Below are 21,283 nucleotides of genomic sequence, written 5' to 3' on the forward strand. Positions count from 1 at the left end.
CGTACAAGTTAGAACATCACTGTTTGACCAAGCCACGCAGTCACATCAATTTTTCCACCAAAACTGGAGAAACTTATCTGAACAATTTCAACTTACCCAGAGACTAGCTAAACAAATTAACCGGCAATGCCCAGATTGCCAGCTCACAGGCATGTTCCCTCCTTATACAGGTGTTAACCCTAGAGGACTAGAACCTAATCAGTTATGGCAAACACCATGTTACACATGTGCCTGAATTTGAAAAACTAAGATATGTACATGTATCCATTAATAACAATTCTCCATTAGCACTCATGCCTTTCCTAGAGAGTCCACCCGATATGTCATTAAACGTCGTCTTTTAACTTTTGCATTTATGGGGTGGCCTACAAAAATTAAAACTGATAATGGTCTGGCTTATGCCAGCTCACAATTTCAACAATTTTGTCACAGTGGAATATCCAACATTCCACAGGCATCCCTTATAACCTCCAAGGAGAGGCCATAGTAGAACATACTCACTCTATCCTTAAAAATATGCTCAGAAAACGAAAAAGGGGGAATATGAGTAAGGACCCTGCAACACTACTAGCACAAGCCTTATTTACCCTTAATTTTGAAAATTTAGATGATAAATTTCAATTAGCTGTAGAAAAGCACTTTGCTAAAACCTCTCAAGACATAAAACCTGCAGTTTTATGGAAAGATGTAAACAGTAATGTACGGTGTGGTCCAAATGAATTGTTAACATGTGGGAGAGGATATGCTTGTGTTCACACCCCCTCAGGTCCTCTTTGGATTCCAGCATGATCCATCAAACCTTACCATAGCATGGCTAGGACCCAACCCGGTACCAGAAATAAAGAAAATGACCCTATAGGACCTACAGCCCCAGAAAATGTGGCTTCCTCGGACGACATAGGCCCTGGACAGGACGCTGAAGAAGAGAAGTTAGAAGACTGAGCGAATCTGCTCTGGACACAGACACCATTCACTCCAGATAATTTGTTCCTTCCTATGCTTTATTAACCTTTTTAATTCTTTCACTTTACCTGCAACCCTCACCTGCTACTCTCTATTGGGCCCATCTCTTAGATACGCCTTTCTTCAGCCCTATTATTTAAACAAACACCCCCTTCTCAGCTTCTAACAACACGACTGCTTGGCTAAGAGGGAATGACATGCCCCAAGTGGGGTTCCTCAATAACGGCACACATTGGACTAAGGTGCCAAGTAACACTACATGTCACTCCTTAATTGGAAAAGAATGTGGCTAATTATACTCATATTTGTCTTCTATTATTTACTAATTCTAGGATGCAAAGCCGGAATGCGAGCAGTGCCCGCCACGCCTGACGAACCTGTTGCTGCACACATCTGTACTCTTCAATCAACAAAACGTGATGCTAAAAACAGAAAAGGGGGAGATGTAGGAGATCAGTCAGGGTGGTGGGAAAAATTGTAGAAAGATGCAAACCTTCTTGGAAGGCGGGGAGGTTTTACAAAAGCTTCAGAAATGGATTTGGCTGAAGGTAGCCAAACCCTCTTATCTGGACCTTGAGAGCAAAGGTTAGATAACAAAGAGATATAAAGGAATTGATCTAGGTAAGTTAGTTTAACTTGGAACCTGGCCTTTAATCATCCCCATGCATGACTGCTATCTCCGGGCAGGGTGACTATGTTAATTACGCAAAAGTGTGTTGACTCAAAGCCTTTGTCATTAAATCTGTAACTAAATAAATGCCTGTAGCACCAGCTTGTCAGGGCCACAGCTGCTGACTCTTTACAGCACCCTGCTCGGGGTCTATAAGCAGCCAGGTCCTCTAGCCCGCTTTTTCACTGGATACCTGCCTCTGACTGCATTCTTACATCTGTTGTTCGGCCAGGGTCTGCAGATTGGACCTGGCAACAGACAACCTACAGAATGGAAGAAATATCTTTAAGATTAAAATAGGGTATTATAATGTTATTTTTTATGGTTTTATGGGAGAATTGCTATGAATAAAGACTCAAGCAAAAGAAATACAAATTAAAAAGTTAAAAACATTAAACAGATTCTAAACTCCTGAAGTATAAGATCAGAAGAACTTCCAGACTAGGGGTTCTTGACCAGTTAAATAGAATTTAATGCCTCATTCGGGAGTCCACTCATCCACTCTGCAAAGAGTTTCTAATATTGCTGAAACCCTAACAACCAGGGATATCAACATTTATACTCTCTCCAAACTCAGAAAAATAGAAAGTAGCAACTTTTCACAAAATGATAAGAATATATCATTTGAAATTGTGAGCTCTCCAATTGTACTGTCAGAAACCTAAGATTCTATGAATTACTTAATAAAGTCTGTAAATGTGTAATTTGAATTTCATTTCAAAAATTGGAATTGAAAATATTAACATGAAAACTTTTGCTGATTGAGTATCCTTAATCCAAAAATCTAAAATCTGAAATGCTCCAAAATCAAACTTTTTGAGCAACAACATCAAGATCAAAGGAAATACTCATTACAGCCTTTTGGATTAGATATTCTGAACTGGTAAGTATATACATACAATGGAAATATTCCAAAATCCTACAAAATATGAAACCTGAAATACTGTCACAAACATTTTGGACACAGGATACTCAACCTGTATATGCCAATTTTAGCATATAAGAAACCATTAACCTGCTAACCCTCATTTATAGCATTTATAGTTAGTAAATGCTACAAATCTGAACTTATGAAGCAAATTAGTTATAATATTCATTTATATTTTATATATTGAGTTTCTAAGAAAGATTTTAAAAGTTGCTCTGTTTTTAAACAAAGTGAAAACCATTTATCTAGATTCTAGAAAATACACAATCAAAGAATCTGAAGATAATGAAAATAGAAGGAGAAGAGACTGAACTGTTACTATTTTGTAACTCTTCATACTCTAATGCCAATCAAACCCACTGGATGTTACAGTATGTTCAATAGTAAAATCTTTGTAAATAACATTTTGTAGTTAGTGAAAATACATGTTCTATGTAAGCCAGTGTTTTGAAAATTATAATGAACACAAGGTCAGTGTTGAGATGTAGCAAACTTTTTCTCTAGGCTATGAGGTAAAACAGGTGTATACTTACTCTTTATCTTTGCCACAATTCCTATCTACAGCATGAAGGATTCAAATGCCTTCAAGAATAGCAATATACACCAGAGAAACACAAAAAACAACAAAATATCCCAATATTCTGGCATTGTTTGGAAAATATCATCAGGTCTCTGGTATGTAATGTTATCTTATAAAACCTTATGCAAGACCATTCTGGCATCCAGTTTGAGAGTAATTTAACTACTTGAATTCAGAAGAATCCCAGAATTTTTTTTTTTTTTTAACCACACAACACTTAAATGAAAGGATGCAATACAAATAAGCAGTACCACCCTTTAAAACAGCATATGCAAAGGATACTCTTCACTATTCCGGATGTCAACCACCAGGAGCTTTGGTTTACTGGACTTTGTTTTCTTGGTGGGTGTTTTGAAGTGGCCTGTCACTGTGAGCTCACACAAGTCAATCAGGTCCTCTGCTGAAATCCGTGGGGATACTTCTGACTTCAGGTCATTTAATGGGATGGATTCTCTTGACTGAAAAAATAAATGTACAAAAAAAAATATTGAGAATATTATAGAAAAACAAATTATCCCCAGTAATAGAATATCTTGATACCAAACAATACAGCATATAAGAGAAGAGGAAACTATCTAATTTTCACAGTCTATTGTGTAATTCAGTGGTCTCCAACCCCCAGGCCATGGACTGGTACTGGTCCATGGCTTGTTAGGAACTGCGCCACACAGCAGGAAGTGAGTGGTAAGCAAGTCAGCAAAGCTTCAGCTGTATTTACAGTTGTTCCCCATTGCTCCATTATTGTACGAGCTCTGCCTCCTGTCAGATCAGTGGTGGAATTAGAGTCTCATAGGAGTACAAACCCTGTTGTGAACTACGTATGTGAGGGATCTAGGTTGCAAGCTCTTTATGAGAATCTAATGCCTGATGATCTGTCATTGTCTCCCATCACCTCTAGATAGGATCATCTAGTTGCAGGAAAACAAGCTCAGGGCTCTCACTGATTCTAGCTTATGGTAAGTTGTATAATTATTTCATTTTATATTACAATGTAATAATAATATAAATAAAGTGCACAATAAATGTAACGTGCTTGATTCATCCTGAAATCATCCCCCCCGCCCCCCAATCTCAAACCCAGTCCATGGAAACACTGTCTTCTAGGAAACCAGTCCCTGGTGCCAAAACGGCTGGGGACCACTGGTGTAACTGATACCTTACTATTGAGGTTTACTTCTTTGTTATTTACACTTATAGGAAAGCATTATTGTTTTGATTGACTGCAAGCTCCTGGGTCAAACATGTAGAAAGAGATGAGACAAAGATTTCCTTATGAGAGTGCTTTAAAAAAAATAGCTCCTTTAAGTACATTTCACTTTTCTTTAAATATAAATTACTGTTGTTTTGAATTGCATTAATTTTAACTCAGGTAATGTGAGAAATTGCACTGTAATTAGGCATACATAGTAATTAAAGAAACTGGTTCTAATATATGTATTGGACTTTTATAATATAATTTATGTTATATATAAATGGTTGAGTGGAAACTTGATTCTCAGAGATGAATAAAGAGCACCCTAATGCTTTCTTAAATAGTAAACCAAACTAACAATGTGTCTTAACTGTGAAGGAGGTAAACTTAAGACTCCAGGCTATCAAACCCATCCATTGGTTTGTGTCTATGATATTGCATAAAAATGATTCAGACTAAGGGCTATTTACAATTATTCTCTATGTTTCTTAGTAGAAGAAGGATGAGCCTTTCCCCATAATAGGCAATGCAATACAACACAACTAAATTCAACATAAATTTATTGAGCACTAGTGATCTCTTGAAATCTTATGTGACATGACTTGAGAATTTAAACACTTTAGGCTGGGCGCGGTGGCTCACACCTGTAATCCCAGCACTTTGGGAGGCTGAAGTGGGTGGATCATGAGGTCAGGAAATGGAGACCATCCTGGCTAAACCGGTGAAACCCTGTCTCTACTAAAAATACAAAAAATTAGCCGGGCGTGGCAGTGGGCGCCTGTAGTCCCAGCTACTTGGGAGGCTGAGACAGGAGAATGGCGTGAACCCGGGAGGCGGAGCTTGCAGTGAGCCAAGATAGTGCCACTGCACTCCAGCCTGGGTGATAGGGTGAGACTCCGTCTCAAAAACAAAACAAAACAAAACAAAACAAAAAAACAAAAAAACACACACACACTTTAAAAAATCAAGTGATTAACATATGAGGATTCAAAAAATTTTTAATTTATGTTTCACAAGTTATCAAAATAGAGTCTAATAATTATCTCGTTTACTCATTTTCTCTTTTTTCTCAGTTACATTGTGGAATTCTACACTTAGAATATCCAATTTAGAATTTGTAGGTAACAAAAAATAAACCATATAAATCATTTACCAGATAGATTTATTTAAAAAAATGGTTTCCAATTGGAGTTTCATGTCAGCTCTCACCCCTTGGGTTTCCCCAGTTGTACTCTGAATTTTTCAGTGGTTATCTACGGCCATACCACCCTGAACGCGCCCGATCTCGTCTGAATTTTTCAGTGGTAAAGCACTTGTTCTCTTACTTCATTAACTTTTAAATAGAAATGGAAATTGCTAAGCTTTATGGGTTTATGGCTTTTAATAAAAAATAGGCATTAAGAATCTTAATTTTTTAATATTAAGAATGAAAGCTACTTAAACATCCTGAAATTAAAAGTGCTTCAGAAAGATTAAAGAGTTTTGAAATCAGCAAGCCATACAATCAATGCTTCCATCTCCTTTTTCATTAGATTGCAATCTCTACAGGTATTTTTTCCAGCCTTCACATGAAGTCATACATTTATGAAGATAAAATAAAGAACTTTTTGATTAGCCCAGTTCCACTTTTAGTCATTTTGTGATGAATGCGGCATTTCAAACTGAAGTTTCACCTGAGTGAAAAGAGTGCCCTGACTAAGAAGAGGATTTGTCCAAAGTATTCTTTATGAAGAACTGAGTGGTTTAAATAAAGATTTGACCTAAGCATTAGTTCCAATCAAATGTATCATATGGGAGGAGTTTTTCAAAGGAAAGAGTATTGCTATACGAAATGGTAAGAAGAGAAGGAGAGGAATTGCTGACAAATTTAAATGTTCTAAACTTCTGTGAATGTGTATGTGTAAAGAACTTTAATGTATACAAGTTCTTCTGCAAATGAATTTTAGGAGATTAGTAAATTAAATTTATAAAAAATTATACTACTTTACTTTATGAAGAAAATAATTACAATATTAAAAACACAGAATTTCGTTTTTCATAGTTTTATAAGCAAATTTACTACTCATTTAAAATTTCCACTTAGAGGCATAAAAGTAAAACTGTACAACTTTTGTCTTATTTAGTATTATAGATATTGTGTGTCTATATCACATTTTCCTTATGTGAATGGGGGTTTCAAATTCATGAGACTTTGTTTACGGGTAATGGGCAAGATTTAGGATAATTATAAAACAACACTGGAAATGTCCATCAATTGATCATTTCTGCCCAAAAGCCTTTACACACACTGCATGTTAAACTTAGATGTCCACCCAGAAATAAATCAATGTATTTACAGCCAACTGATTCTTGACGAAGCTACCAAGAACTTTCAGTAGGGGAAAGGACAGTCTTTTCAATAAATGGTGCTAGAAAAACTGAATATCTATATGCAGAAAAATGAAACTAGACCCCTATCTCTTACTACATGCAAAAATCAGATAAAGATGAATTAAAGACTTGAATATAAGACCTGAAACTATAAAGCTACTAGGAGAAAACATTGTGGAAATGCTTCAGGACACTGGTCTGGGAAATGATTGTTTGGATAAGACCTCAAAGCACAGGCAACAGAAGCAAAACTAGACATAAAATTACAACATTCTAAAAAGCTTCTTCACAGCAAAGAAAACAATAAACTCAGTAAAGAGACAACTTGCAGAATGGGAGAAAATATGTGCAAACTCTCCATCAGACAAGGGATTAATAACCAGAATATATAAGGAACTCAATAGCAATAATAAAATAATCTAATTTACTAATGGGAAAATGATCTGAATAAACATTTCTCAAGAGAAAACATACGAATGGCCAAAAGGTACATGGAAAAAAAAATGGTCAACACCACTAATAAAGAGAGAAATGCAAATCAAAACCACAATGTGAGAGGAGCCAAGATGGCTGAATAGGAACAGCTTGGGTCTACAGCTCCCAGCGTGAGCGACGCAGAAGACGGGAGATTTCTGCATTTCCATCTGAGGTACCGGGTTCATCTCACTAGGGAGTGCCAGACAGTGGGCGCAGGTAAATGGATGCGCGCACCGTGCGTGAGCCGAAGCAGGGTGAGGCATTGCCTCACTTGGGGAGCGCAAGGGGTCAGGGAGTACCCTTTCCGAGTCAAAGAAAGGGGTGACTGATGCACCTGGAAAATCGGGTCACTCCCACCCGAATACTGCGCTTTTCGGACCGGCTTAAAAAACGGCGCACCACGAGATTATATCCCACACCTGGCTCGGAGGGTCTTACGCCCACGGAGTCTTGCTGATTGCTAGCACAGCAGTCTGAGATCAAACTGCAAGGCGGCAGCGAGGCTGGGGGAGGGGCGCCCGCCATTGCCCAGGCTTGCTTAGGTAAACAAAGCAGTCGGGAAGCTGGAACTGGGTGGAGCCCACCACAGCTCAAGGAGGCCTGCCTGCCTCTGTAGGCTCCACCTCTGGGGGCAGGGCACAGACAAACAAAAAGACAGCAGTAACCTCTGCAGACTTAAATGTCCCTGTCTGACAGCTTTGAAGAAAGCAGTGGTTCTCCCAGCACGCAGCTGGAGATCTGAGAACCGGCAGACTGCCTCCTCAGGTGGGTCCCTGACCCCTGACCCCCGAGCAGCCTAACTGGGAGGCACCCCCCAGCAGGGGCACACTGACACCTCACACGGCAGGGTATTCTAACAGACCTGTAGCTGAGGGTCCTGTCTGTTAGAAGGAAAACTAACAAACAGAAAGGACATCCACACCAAAAACCCATCTGTACATCACCATCATCAAAGACCAAAAGTAGATAAAACCACAAAGATGGGGAAAAAACAGAACAGAAAAACAGGAAACTCTAAAACGCAGAGCTCCTCTCCTCCCCGAAAGGATCGCAGTTCCTCACCAGCAACGGAACAAAGCTGGATGGAGAATGACTTTGACGAGCTGAGAGAAGAAGGCTTCAGACGATCAAGTTACTCTGAGCTACGGGAGGACATTCAAACCAAAGGCAAAGAAGTTGAAAACTTTGAAAAAAATTTAGAAGAATGTATAACTAGAATAACCAATACAGAGAAGTGCTTAAAGGAGCTGATGGAGCTGAAAACCAAGGCTCGAGAACTACGTGAAGAATGCAGAAGCCTCAGGAGCCGATGCGATCAACCGGAAGAAAGGGTATCAGCAATGGAAGATGAAATGAATGAAATGAAGCGAGAAGGGAAGTTTAGAGAAAAAAGAATAAAAAGAAATGAGCAAAGCCTCCAAGAAATATGGGACTATGTGAAAAGACCAAATCTACGTCTGATTGGTGTACCTGAAAGTGATGGGGAGAATGGAACCAAGTTGGAAAACACTCTGCAGGATATTATCCAGGAGAACTTCCCCAATCTAGCAAGGCAGGCCAACGTTCAGATTCAGGAAATACAGAGAACGCCACAAAGATACTCCTCAAGAAGAGAAACTCCAAGACACATAATTGTCAGATTCACCAAAGTTGAAATGAAGGAAAAAATGTTAAGGGCAGCCAGAGAGAAAGGTCGGGTTACCCTCAAAGGGAAGCTAATCAGACTAATAGTGGATCTCTTGGCAGAAACCCTACAAGCCAGAAGAGAGTGGGGGCCAATATTCAACATTCTTAAAGAAAAGAATTTTCAACCCAGAATTTCATATACAGCCAAACTAAGCTTCATAAGTGAAGGAGAAATAAAATACTTTACAGACAAGCAAATGCTGAGAGATTTTGTCACCACCAGGCCTGCCCTAAAAGAGCTCCTGAAGGAAGCGCTAAACATGGAAAGGAACAACCGGTACCAGCTGCTGCAAAATCATGCCAAAATGTAAAGACCATCGAGACCAGGAAGAAACTGCATCAACTAAGGAGCAAAATCACCAGCTAACATCATAATGACAGGATCAAATTCACACATAACAATATTAACTTTAAGTGTAAATGGACTAAATGCTCCAATTAAAAGACACAGACTGGAAATTTGGATAAAGAGTCAAGACCCATCAGTGTGCTGTATTCAGGAAACCCATCTCACCTGCAGAGACACACATAGGCTCAAAATAAAAGGATGGAGGAAGATCTACCAAGCAAATGGAAAACAAAAAAAGGCAGGGGTTGCAATCCTAGTCTCTGATAAAACAGACTTTAAACAAACAAAGATCAAAAGAGACAAAGAAGGCCATTACATAACGGTAAAGGGATCAATTCAACAAGAAGAGCTAACTATCCTAAATATATATGCAACCAATACAGGAGCACCCAGATTCATAAAGCAAGTCCTGAGTGACCTACAAAGAGACTTAGACTCCCACACATTAATAATGGGAGACTTTAACACCCCACTGTCAACATTAGACAGATCAACGAGACAGAAAGTCAACAAGGATACCCAGGAATTGAACTCAGCTCTGCACCAAGCAGACCTAATAGACATCTACAGAACTCTCCACCCCAAATCAACAGAATATACATTTTTTTCAGCACCACACCACACCTATTCCAAAATTGACCACATACTTGGAAGTAAAGCTCTCCTCAGCAAATGTAAAAGAATAGAGATTATAACAAACTATCTCTCAGACCACAGAGCAATCAAACTAGAACTCAGGATTAAGAATCTCACTCAAAACCACTCAACTACATGGAAACTGAACAACCTGCTCCTGAATGACTACTGGATACATAACGAAATGAAGGCAGAAATAAAGATGTTCTTTGAAACCAACGAGCACAAAGACACAACATACCAGAATCTCTGGGACACATTCAAAGCAGTGTGTAGAGGGAAATTTATAGCACTAAATGCCCACAAGAGAAAGCAGGAAAGATCTAAAATTCACACCCTAACATCACAATTAAAAGAACTAGAAAAGCAAGAGCAAACACATTCAAAAGCTAGCAGAAGGCAAGAAATAACTAAAATCAGAGCAGAACTGAGGGAAATAGAGACACAAAAAACCCTTCAAAAAATTACTGAATCCAGGAGCTGGTTTTTTGAAAGGATCAACAAAATTGATAGACCGCTAGCAAGACTAATAAAGAAAAAAAGAGAGAAGAATCAAATAGACACAATAAAAAATGATAAAGGGGATATCACCACCGATCCCACAGAAATACAAACTACCATCAGAGAATACTACAAACACCTCTATGCAAATAAACTAGAAAATCTAGAAGAAATGGATAAATTCCTCGACACATACACTCTCCCAAGACTAAACCAGGAAGAAGTTGAATCTCTGAATAGACCAATAACAGGAGCTGAAATTGTGGCAATAATCAATAGTTTACCAACCAAAAAGAGTCCAGGACCAGATGGATTCACAGTTGAATTCTATCAGAGGTACAAGGAGGAACTGGTACCATTCCTTCTGAAACTATTCCAATCAATAGAAAAAGAGGGAATCCTCCCTAACTCATTTTATGAGGACAGCATCATTCTGATACCAAAGCCAGGCAGAGACACAACCAAAAAAGAGAATTTTAGACCAATATCCTTGATGAACATTGATGCAAAAATCCTCAATAAAATACTGGCAAAACGAATCCAGCAGCACATCAAAAAGCTTATCCACTATGATCAAGTGGGTTTCATCCCTGGGATGCAAGGCTGGTTCAATATACACAAATCAATAAATGTAATCCAGCATATAAACAGAGCCAAAGACAAAAACCACATGATTATCTCAACAGATGCAGCAAAAGCCTTTGACAAAATTCAACAACCCTGCATGCTAAAAACTCTCAATAAATGAGGTATTGATGGGACTTATTTCAAAATAATAAGAGCTATCTATGACAAACCCACAGCCAATATCATACTGAATGGGCAAAAACTGGAAGCATTTCCTTTGAAAACTGGCACAAGACAGGGATGCCCTCTCTCACCACTCCTATTCAACATAGTGTTGGACGTTCTGGCCAGGAAATTAGGCAGGAGAAGGAAATAAAGGGTATTCAATTAGGAAAAGAGGAAGTCACATTGTCCCTGTTTGCAGATGACATCATTGTATATCTAGAAAACCCCATTGTCTCAGCCCAAAATCTCCTTAAGCTGGTAAGCAACTTCAGCAAAGTCTCAGGATACAAAATCAATGTACAAAAATCACAAGCATTCTTATACACCAACAACAAACAGAGAGCCAAATCATGAGTGAACTCCCATTCACAATTGCTTCAAAGAGAATAAAATATCTAGGAATCCAACTTACAAGGCATGTGAAGGACCTCTTCAAGGAGAACTACAAAGCACTGCTCAAGGAAATAAAAGAGGATACAAACAAATGGAAGAACATTCCATGCTCATGGGTAGGAAGAATCAATATCGTGAAAATGGCCATACTGCCCAAAGTAATTTACAGATTCAATGCCATCCCCATCAAGCTACCAATGACTTTCTTCACAGAATTGGAAAAAACTACTTTAAAGTTCATATGGAACCAAAAAAGAGCCCACATCGCCAAGGCAATCCTAAGCCAAAAGAACAAAGCTGGAGGCATCACACTACCTGACTTCAAACTATACTACAAGGCTACAGTAACCAAAACAGCATGGTACTGGTACCAAAACAGAGATATACATCAATGGAACAGAACAGAGCCCTCAGAAATAATGCCACATATCTACAACTATCTGATCTTTGACAAACCTGAGAAAAACAAGCAATGGGGAAAGGATTCCCTATTTAATCAATGGTGCTGGGAAAACTGGCTAGCCATATGTAGAAAGCTGAAACTGGATCCCTTCCTTACACCTTATACAAAAATCAATTCAAGATGGATTAAAGACTTAAACGTTAGACCTAAAACCATAAAAACCCTAGAAGAAAACCTAGGCATTACCATTCAGGACATAGGCATGGGCAAGGACTTCATGTCCAAAACAGCAAAAGCAATGGCAACAAAAGACAAAATAGACAAATGGGATCTAATTAAACTAAAGAGCTTCTGCACAGCAAAAGAAACTACCATCAGAGTGAACAGGCAACCTACAAAATGGGAGAAAATTTTCCCAACCTACTCATCTGACAAAGGGCTAATATCCAGAATCTACAATGAACTCAAACAAATTTACAAGAAAAAACAGACAACCCCATCAAAAAGTGGGCGAAGGACATGAACAGACACTTCTCAAAAGAAGACATTTATGCAGCCAAAAAACACATGAAAAAATGCTCATCATCACTGGCCATCAGAGAAATGCAAATCAAAACCACAATGAGATACCATCTCACACCAGTTAGAATGGCAATCATTAAAAAGTCAGGAAACAACAGGTGCTGGAGAGGATGTGGAGAAATAGGAACATTTTTACACTGTTGGTGGAACTGTAAACTAGTTCAACCATTGTGGAAGTCAGTGTGGCGATTCCTCAGGGATCTAGAACTAGAAATACCATTTGACCCAGCCATCCCATTACTGGGTGTATACCCACAGGATTATAAATCATGCTGCTATAAAGACACATGCACACGTATGTTTATTGCGGCATTATTCACAATAGCAAAGACTTGGAACCAACCCAAATGTCCAACAATGATAGACTGGATTAAGAAAATGTGGCACATATACACCATGGAATACTATGCAGCCATAAAAAAGGATGAGTTCATGTCCTTTGTAAGGACATGGATGAAATTGGAAATCATCATCTTCAGTAAACTATCGCAAGAACAAAAAACCAAACACCGCATATTCTCACTCATAGGTGGGAACTGAACAATGAAATCACATGGACATAGGAAGGGGAATATCACACTCTGGGGACTGTTGTGGGGTGGGGGGAGGGGGGAGGGATAGCATTGGGAGATATACCTAATGCTAGATGACGAGTTAGTGGGTGCAGCGCACCAGCATGGCACATGTATACATATGTAACTAACCTGCACAATGTGCACATGTACCCTAAAACTTAAAGTATTAAAAAAAAAAAAAAACACAATGTGATATCATCTCACCTGGGTTAAAATTGCTGTTATCAAAAAGGCAAAAAACATGGACGTTAGTAAGGATGTGGAGAAAGGAGAATGCTAGTACACTGTTGGTGGGAATGTAAATTAGTATAGCCACTATGGAAAACAGCATGGAGGTTCCTCAAAAAACTAAAAGCAGTTGCACCATATGATCCAGCAATCCCACTGCTGGGTATATACCCAAAAGAAAGGAAATGAGGATATCAAAGAAATATGCACTCCCATGTTCATTACAGCGCTATTCACAATAGCCAAGATACAGAACTAACCTAAATGTCTATCAATGGATGAATAAAGAAAATATATATTTATTAATATACACAATGAATTACTATTCAGCCATTAAAAAAGAATGAAATCCTGCCGAGTGAGGTGGTCCATGCTTGTAATCCCATTATTTTATTGTGCCACTGCACTCCAGCCTGGATAACAGATCGAAACTCCATCTCAAAAATAAATAAATAAATGAATAAAATAAAAGAATGAAATCCTATCATTTGCAGCAAAATGGATGGAATTGGAGGTCATCATGTTAAGTGAAATAAGCCACGCACAGAAAGGCAAATATTGCATCTTCTGACTCGTATGTGGAAACTAAATAAGTTGATCTCATGGAAGTAGAGAGTAGAACAGTAGTTGCTGGGAAAGGTGGACAGGGTGGGTTTCGGACATAGGGGGAGAGTGGTGGGGTGGAGGTGGTGGTGTTGTGGGAGATGGGGATGAAGAGAGGCTGGTTAATGAATATGGAAATACAGTTAGATAGAAGGAATAAGTTCTAGTACTCAATAGCACAGAAGAGTGACTATAGTTAACAATAATTTATTGTGTATTTCAAAAGAGCTAGATTTGAAATATTTCCAACACAAAGCAATGATAAAGACTTATGGAGTAAATCTATATAAAGTATTTAGAATGGTGTCTGGCAAGATATGTGCTCTATAAATTTTTATCTTATACCTCTTTTCTCACCCCTCACCATCTTGTCCCTTATGCTTTAGCATTAGCACACTACTTGCCTTTTCACGCCACTGTGCCTTTGCACATGTTGTTCCTTCCGCTTAGAAAGCCACAACCTGTTCATTTAATAAATCCCTGCTTGCCTTTCAAATCTCAGTTCAAACACTACTTTCTCTGTGAAGAAAGCCTTTCTTTTTAACTCCTGACTGACAAAGTTTCTCTTCTATGTCTTCACAGATATCTGGTATACATCTTTATTATAATGAGATGAGTCATTTCCCACTAGACTAAAAGCTTCTCAAGCATGAAAAAATTATTTTTATACCTTGTTTTCCTCAGGACCCAGTGTATTATCTGACACACAGAAAGTATTAAGATATATATATTGATTATGAAGGAATAAAATAGTATTTCCAAATCATCTACTTTTCATGAGTAACATTGTGCTATGAGGTATGTATATGTAACGAAAACTGTGGAAGTACCTCTATTATAGTAATTACTGTTTGTGAGATATTGTCTATTTCTCCACTTGACTTACAGTCTCCTTGAATGGAGGTTCCATGTGTTTTCATATTTGTATCTCGAAAAGCTAGCACAAGGTCTGCAACAAAAAGACTCAATGGATATTTGATGAATGAATGAATGAGTGAATAAAAAATATGATTAAATGATTCTGCAGAGCAGAATCAATTCTTATGTCCGGATTATCAGACAAACTCTTCAGGGATGGCAAAGTCATCACATGCTCTCTGGCATCTGAGCACCATGATGGTTAATAAAGAACACTAAAATGTATGTCTGCCTCAATAATTTGTCAACAAAGTCATCTTTTGTTTCCTCAACTGAAAAACTGGAGATGACAGTTGCTACCATTTAAAGCTTTCAAAACTGTGTTCTAATTAACTGAAAGAAGTTGGCCGGGTGTGGTGGCTCATGCCTGTATTCCCCAGCCCTTTGGGAGGCCGAGGCGGGCAGATCACAAGGTGAGGAGATCGAGACTATTCTGGCCAACGTGGTGAAACCCCATCTCTACCAAAAATACAAAAATTAGCTGGGTGTGGTGGCATGTGCCTGTAATCCCAGCTACTCGGGAGGCTGAGGCAGGAGAATCGCTTGAACCCAGGAGGCGGATATTGCAGTGAGCTGAGATCGTGCCACTGCACTCCAGCCTGGTGACAGAGCAAGACTCCGTCTCAAAAAAAAAAAAAAAAAAAAAAAAGAAGAAGTTAGGTGAATATAAAGGAGGCCAAAAATAAACAAAAAATCCTAAACCATCTTTAGGAAAATAGGCAAAATAATTTAATAAATATATCAACAAAGAGAAAAACAGACAAATATTAGTGTTGACATTTTGGGGAAAACAAAGTTCAAAAATCTGTAAATGGACTGAGTGCGTGCATGTGTGTGAGAGGGAGAGAAATTACAAATCAGAAAAACTGTGTTTTTATATTCTTTTTCTTTCTCATTTTTAATCGTATTATGAGAACATATATAAGCATACAGAAATATTTTAAAAATATAATACTCTGTACAATTCTATAATACATTAAAAAATATTGATCCAAATATTCCCCAAATAGTAGAAAACCTCAGAAAACCTACATGTTCATAGGCCTAAGTACACCTGAATCAACTGGGGTGTGTTCATGTGTGTGTGTGCATGTTTGTGTGTGTGTGTGTATGTGTTCAAAAGTCAAAAAGTCATAGAAAACCTCAATAGGCCTTTTTAAATATAGCTAAAATTTTAAAGTTTTCAAATGATTATGCTGAAGAAAGATGCCAAGCACAATTTTTTTCCAAACAATTCTATCTTATTTTCAAAGTATAGGGAATTCTCATGATATAATAACTGCTCAAAGGCAAAAAAAATTGAAAAAGTGCCCCAGGCCATTTTATTTATGAAGCTGCCTTAAGCTAATATTTAAATCTGACAAGGATAGCACTACACACACACACACACACGTACACACACATGCGTGCACACACCACCCCCACCCAGTATTCCTTAGAAAAACAGATTTTAAAACTCTAAAAACTCTAAAGGCTGAATGCAATAGCAGTTTTTAATACTTCCATAAAAATGACTTAGGACATATTTCAGGAATGAAAGATGATTCAATATTAGGAAAATTTTAAATATAGCTCATCAACTTAATTGGTCAAAGGATACAAATATGTAATCAACACTATAAGTTACATAAGGCCAGATGTGATACAAATTCACATCGACTCCCAATTTTAGAAAAAGAAAACCCCATTGTAGAGCATACCAGAAGAACACTTAATTAGAATGAAACATGTTTTTTGAGACAGCTATTCTTTATCTTAAATATTTGACATTCTACTTATCAATGAATCACTAGAAGCAGAGTTACTGAAATCAAGATGCATATAGTCCTAGAAAACCCAGAATAACCCGAGGAAAATAAAATAAAACTGCAAAGAATTTCATTAGGGTTTAGTTACAACATACACACAACAAAATGATTAGCTTTTCTATACAGCAGCAGTAGGCAGAAAATATAATAGACAAAAGCTTACATTCATAATATCACAATATTCATCCAAAATAAACTACCTAGAATTAAGCTTATATTTAAAGAAAATGAAATAGTTTCAGGCAAGACATTTGAAAAAATGAGGAGAGGGGATATTAGATGCTTTCTAGAAAGATTCAATATTATAAAAACTTTATTTTTCCTTAGGGTAATGTATATAAGTATAATCAAAATCCTAAAATAAATCGTATTTTCTATTTTGAAACTTAAATTTTGAAGTTTATTTGACAAACTAGACAAAAATGCCAAGAAAATATTGGAAAATAATAAATAAAACACACTGTCATATATTAAAAATGTACAAAGTTAACATCGTATGATATTGCATCAGGAAAGACCAAAAGATTAATTGGATATAATGGAATGCACAGAAGCAGACTCAAATACATATAAATATTTGGAAAAGAAAAGGATGTCATGTCAAATTACTGGGTGATGATTTGAAATGGCATCATTCTATTCTTTTATTTTGTTCTTTATTATTTAGAATATAGTACTGGGATAACTTGTTAACTGGAAGAAAGTAAAACTGTGTTTCTATCTTACATAATACAGAAAAATGATTTATATAGACTAAGCACTTATTTTATTTCAATTTCCAGGATACATGTGCAGGACGTGCAGGTTTGTTACATAGGAAAGAGGGCCATGGTGGTTTGCTGCACCTATTGACCCATCACCTAGGTATTAAGCCCCATATGCATTGGCTATTTATCCTGATGCTCTCCCTCTCTCCGCCCCCTGGACAGGCCTCAGTGTGTGTTGTTCCCCTCCCTGTGCCCATGTGTTCTCATTGTTCAGCTCCCACTTATAAGTGAACATGCGGTGTTTGGTTTTCTGTTCCTGCGTTAGTTTGCTGAGGATAATGGCTTACAGCTAGATGAAGCACTTCTTAAGTATAAAGAAATGAAATTACAAAAGAACAAGAAAAAGTATTGATGACTTGAAACATTTACGTGTATAGCAAAGATGAATTCTTAAAGAAGAGTAATGTATGTGAAGAATACAAATTTAAGATGTCCTTCTTGTAACAAATAAAAATCCTGCTTTGTCAAAAAAAAGAAGGGGAGATATAAACATATACTTGACAAAAGAAGAAACACAAATAGGTAGTAAAAATGTTTTACGTCATTAATAATCACAGAAATATAAAGAAGTATTCACAGTCATAGAAATACAAAAAGTAGGTAAGTATTCTGGTTATCTTCTGTTTGTCCCTCCAGATTCACTCTCCACTGGTCTCCACCTTGCTTTCTGCCCTACGTGGCAACCTGTTTAGACTGCGTCAAGAGGGACTTTCAATCCTCTGCTTTAAAATGGGTACAGACAATAGGAAGAGTGAGGTCACAGTATTCATTCCCCTAGTATATTGGCTTGGCTGTGTCCCTCGACCAAAGGTCACTGTGCTTCTGAAGACAGTGCTCTCTACTTGCCTCTCTTATCTATCTTCTGGTAACCACTTATTCCCTTAACTAGGGGTGGTAACAGGTCTGTAGCTAATATCCATAATTTACTCCATTACTGCTTTCATTTCCCCCCAAAGTACCATCTTGTAATTACCATCTCTAAATAAATTCATTTTAAGTATCCTAATTTGAGGGTACTAATTATTGGTGATGGAAAGAGATACCTAGTCAATGTATAAATCAACATTAACTTCTGGAGAAAAATGTGTAATATGTATTAAAATATGCATATCTTTTAATCTAGAAATTTCTTAGAAATTTGTTCTATGGACAGTCACAGATTATAAAAAGTTGCACAGAAAAAACATTTATCAAACATACTGTTTTTCTTAAATTGTGAAAAACAAAAATAATGTTAATACACAATAAAAGAGGATAGAACAAATAAATAGCACTGAACTCACGTAAAGAAATCCCATTCACCAATTAAAACTATGTTTAGAAAAAATATTTCCTAATGAAGAAAATGTTCAGGATATATTATTAAGGGGATATTATATATTATCAAGGGAAAAAAGACCCTGTAATACTATAAATTAATTATGGACCACTTTTGCGCTAAATACACACACACACACCACACAGAAACTGCAAAAGTGGTTATTTCTGAGTAGTGGAATTAATTTTATTTTTGTTCTTCTTGATTTTCTGTGTTTAGGTTTTATTCATTAATGATGAGCTACTTTTGAATAATTAAAAACATAAAAATATGCAACTTGTTTTCAATCAGCATTATTAAACTCTCTTAAATACTTCATAACTATGAATCTAATTGTTTTAAGATAATTCTGATGAAATGTTTACAGCAATGTAAAAAGACTTTCCAAATGAGAAGTCATGACTATACTTATAATAGGTAATAGATCTGGCACTGAAAAACATGCAGAGATGTTAAAAAAATAATAAATATTATCTTTAAATTCAGATTGATATGGACTAGCTGGGTCCCCCCCAAATCTCACCTTGAACTGTAGTAATCCCCACATGTCAAAGATAGGGCCAGGTGGAGATAATCGAATCATGGGGGTGGTTTCCCCCATACTGTTCTCATGGTAGTGAGTAAGTCTCACGAGATCTGATGGGTTTGTAAATGGGAGTTCCCCTGCACAAGCTCTTGCCTGTCGCCATGTAAGATATGACTTTGCTCCTCATTTGCCTTCCACCATGACAGGCCTCCCGAGCCATGTGGAACTGTCAGTCAATTAAACATGTTTCCTTTATAAATTACCCAGTTTTGGGTATGTCATTATTAGCAGCATGAAAAGAGATTAATACAGGAGGCCAGGCGCCGTGGCTCATGCCTGTAATCCCAGAACTCTGGGAGGCCAAGGTGGGCGGATCACCTGAGGTTGGGAGTTTGAGACCAGCCTGACCAAGATGGAGAAACCCCGTCTCTACTACAAATACAAAAATTAGCTGGGCGTGGTGGCGCATGCCTGTAATCCCAGCTACTTGGGAGGCTGAGGCAGGAGAATTGCTTGAATCCAGGAGGCGGAGGTTGCAGCGAGCCAAGATCGCATCACTGCACTCCAGCCTGGGCAACAAAAGCAAAACTCCATCTCAAAAAATAAATAAATAAAAATACAGCAAATTGGTACCAGTAGAGTGTGGTGCTGCTGTAAAGATGCCCAAAAATGTGGAAGCAAGTTTGGAACTGAGTAACAGACAGAAGTTGGAACAGTTTGGAGGGCTCAGAAGAAGATGGAAAAAGGTGGGAAAGTTTGGAACTTCCTAGAGACTTATGAATGGCTTTGACCAAAATGCTGATAGTGATATGAACAATAAGGTCCAGGCTGAGGTAGTCTCAGATGTTGACGAGGAACTTCTTGGGACTGGAGTAAAGATCACTCTTGCTATGAAAAGAGACTGGCAGCATTTGCCCCTGCACTAGAGATCTGTGGAACTTTGAACTTGATAGAGATGATTGAGGGTATCTGGTGGAAGAAATTTCCAAGTTGTAAAGCATTCAAGAGGAAGCAGAGCACAAAAGTTTGAAAAATTTGAAGGTTGACAATGTGATAAAAGACAAACCAATTTTCTCGGAAGAAATTCAAGCCAGCTGCAGAAATTTGCATAACTAATGAGGAACCAAATGTTAATCACCAAGACAATGGGGAAAATGTCTCCAGGGCATGTAGGAGACCTTCATGGCAGCCCTATCACAGGCCTGGAGGCCTAGGAGCAAAAAATGGTTTTGTGGGTGGGGCCCAGGGCCCCACTGCTCTATGAAGCCTCATGACATGGTGCCCTGCAACACAACTGCTTCAGCTCCAGCCCTGGCTAAAGGGGGCCAATGTACAGCTCAAGGCTTTGCTTCAGGGGGTGCAAGCCCCAAGCCTTGGTGGCTTACATGTAGTGTTGGACCTGTGCTGCACAGAAGTGCACAGAAGTCAAGAATTGAGGTTTAGAAATATCTGCCTAGATTTCAGAGGATGTTTGAGACACCTGGACGTCCATGCAAAAGTTTGCTGCTGGGGCAGAGCTCTCATGGAGGACCTCTGTAGGGCACTGCCTAATGGAGCTGTGAGAAGAGGGCCACAGTCCTCCAAATCTGAGAATGGTAGATCCACTGAGAGCTTGCACTGTGAGCCTGGAAAAGCCACAGACACTCAATGCTAGCTCATGTAAGCAGCTGGGAGTGGGGCTGTACCCTACAATGCCAGAGGGGCAGAGCTGCCCAAGGCTATGGGAGCACACCTCTTGTATCATGTGACCTGGATGTAAGACATGGAGTCAAAGGAGATCATTATGGAACTTAAAGTTTAATGACTGCCTTATTGGAGTCTGAACTTGCATGAGACCTGTGGCCCTTTTGTTTTGGCCAATTTCTCCCCTTTGGAATGGGTGTATTTACCCAATGCCTGTACCCCCATTGTATTTGGGAAATGACTAACTTGCTTTTGATTTTACAGGCTCATAAGCAGAAAGGACTTGCCTTGTCTCAGATGAGACTTTGGACTGTGGACTTTTGAGTTAATGCTGA

General features: G+C 38.2%; 1 protein-coding gene across 2 annotated transcripts in view; it reads right to left on the reverse strand.

The window, feature by feature from the left end:
* Nucleotides 1-21,283, reverse strand: part of TBCK (TBC1 domain containing kinase) — a 281,985-nt gene that overhangs the window by 77,241 nt on the left and 183,461 nt on the right. For both annotated transcript variants that reach the window (XM_008955359.4, XM_003829981.5), the window contains exon 24: nucleotides 3,424-3,599. In XM_008955359.4, coding sequence (XP_008953607.4) covers nucleotides 3,424-3,599 — 176 coding nt within the window. The remainder of the gene's footprint in view (nucleotides 1-3,423; nucleotides 3,600-21,283) is intronic.

The sequence above is a fragment of the Pan paniscus genome, chromosome 3, assembly GCF_029289425.2.
Source record: "Pan paniscus chromosome 3, NHGRI_mPanPan1-v2.0_pri, whole genome shotgun sequence".
Classification (NCBI taxonomy): Eukaryota; Metazoa; Chordata; class Mammalia; order Primates; family Hominidae; genus Pan; species Pan paniscus.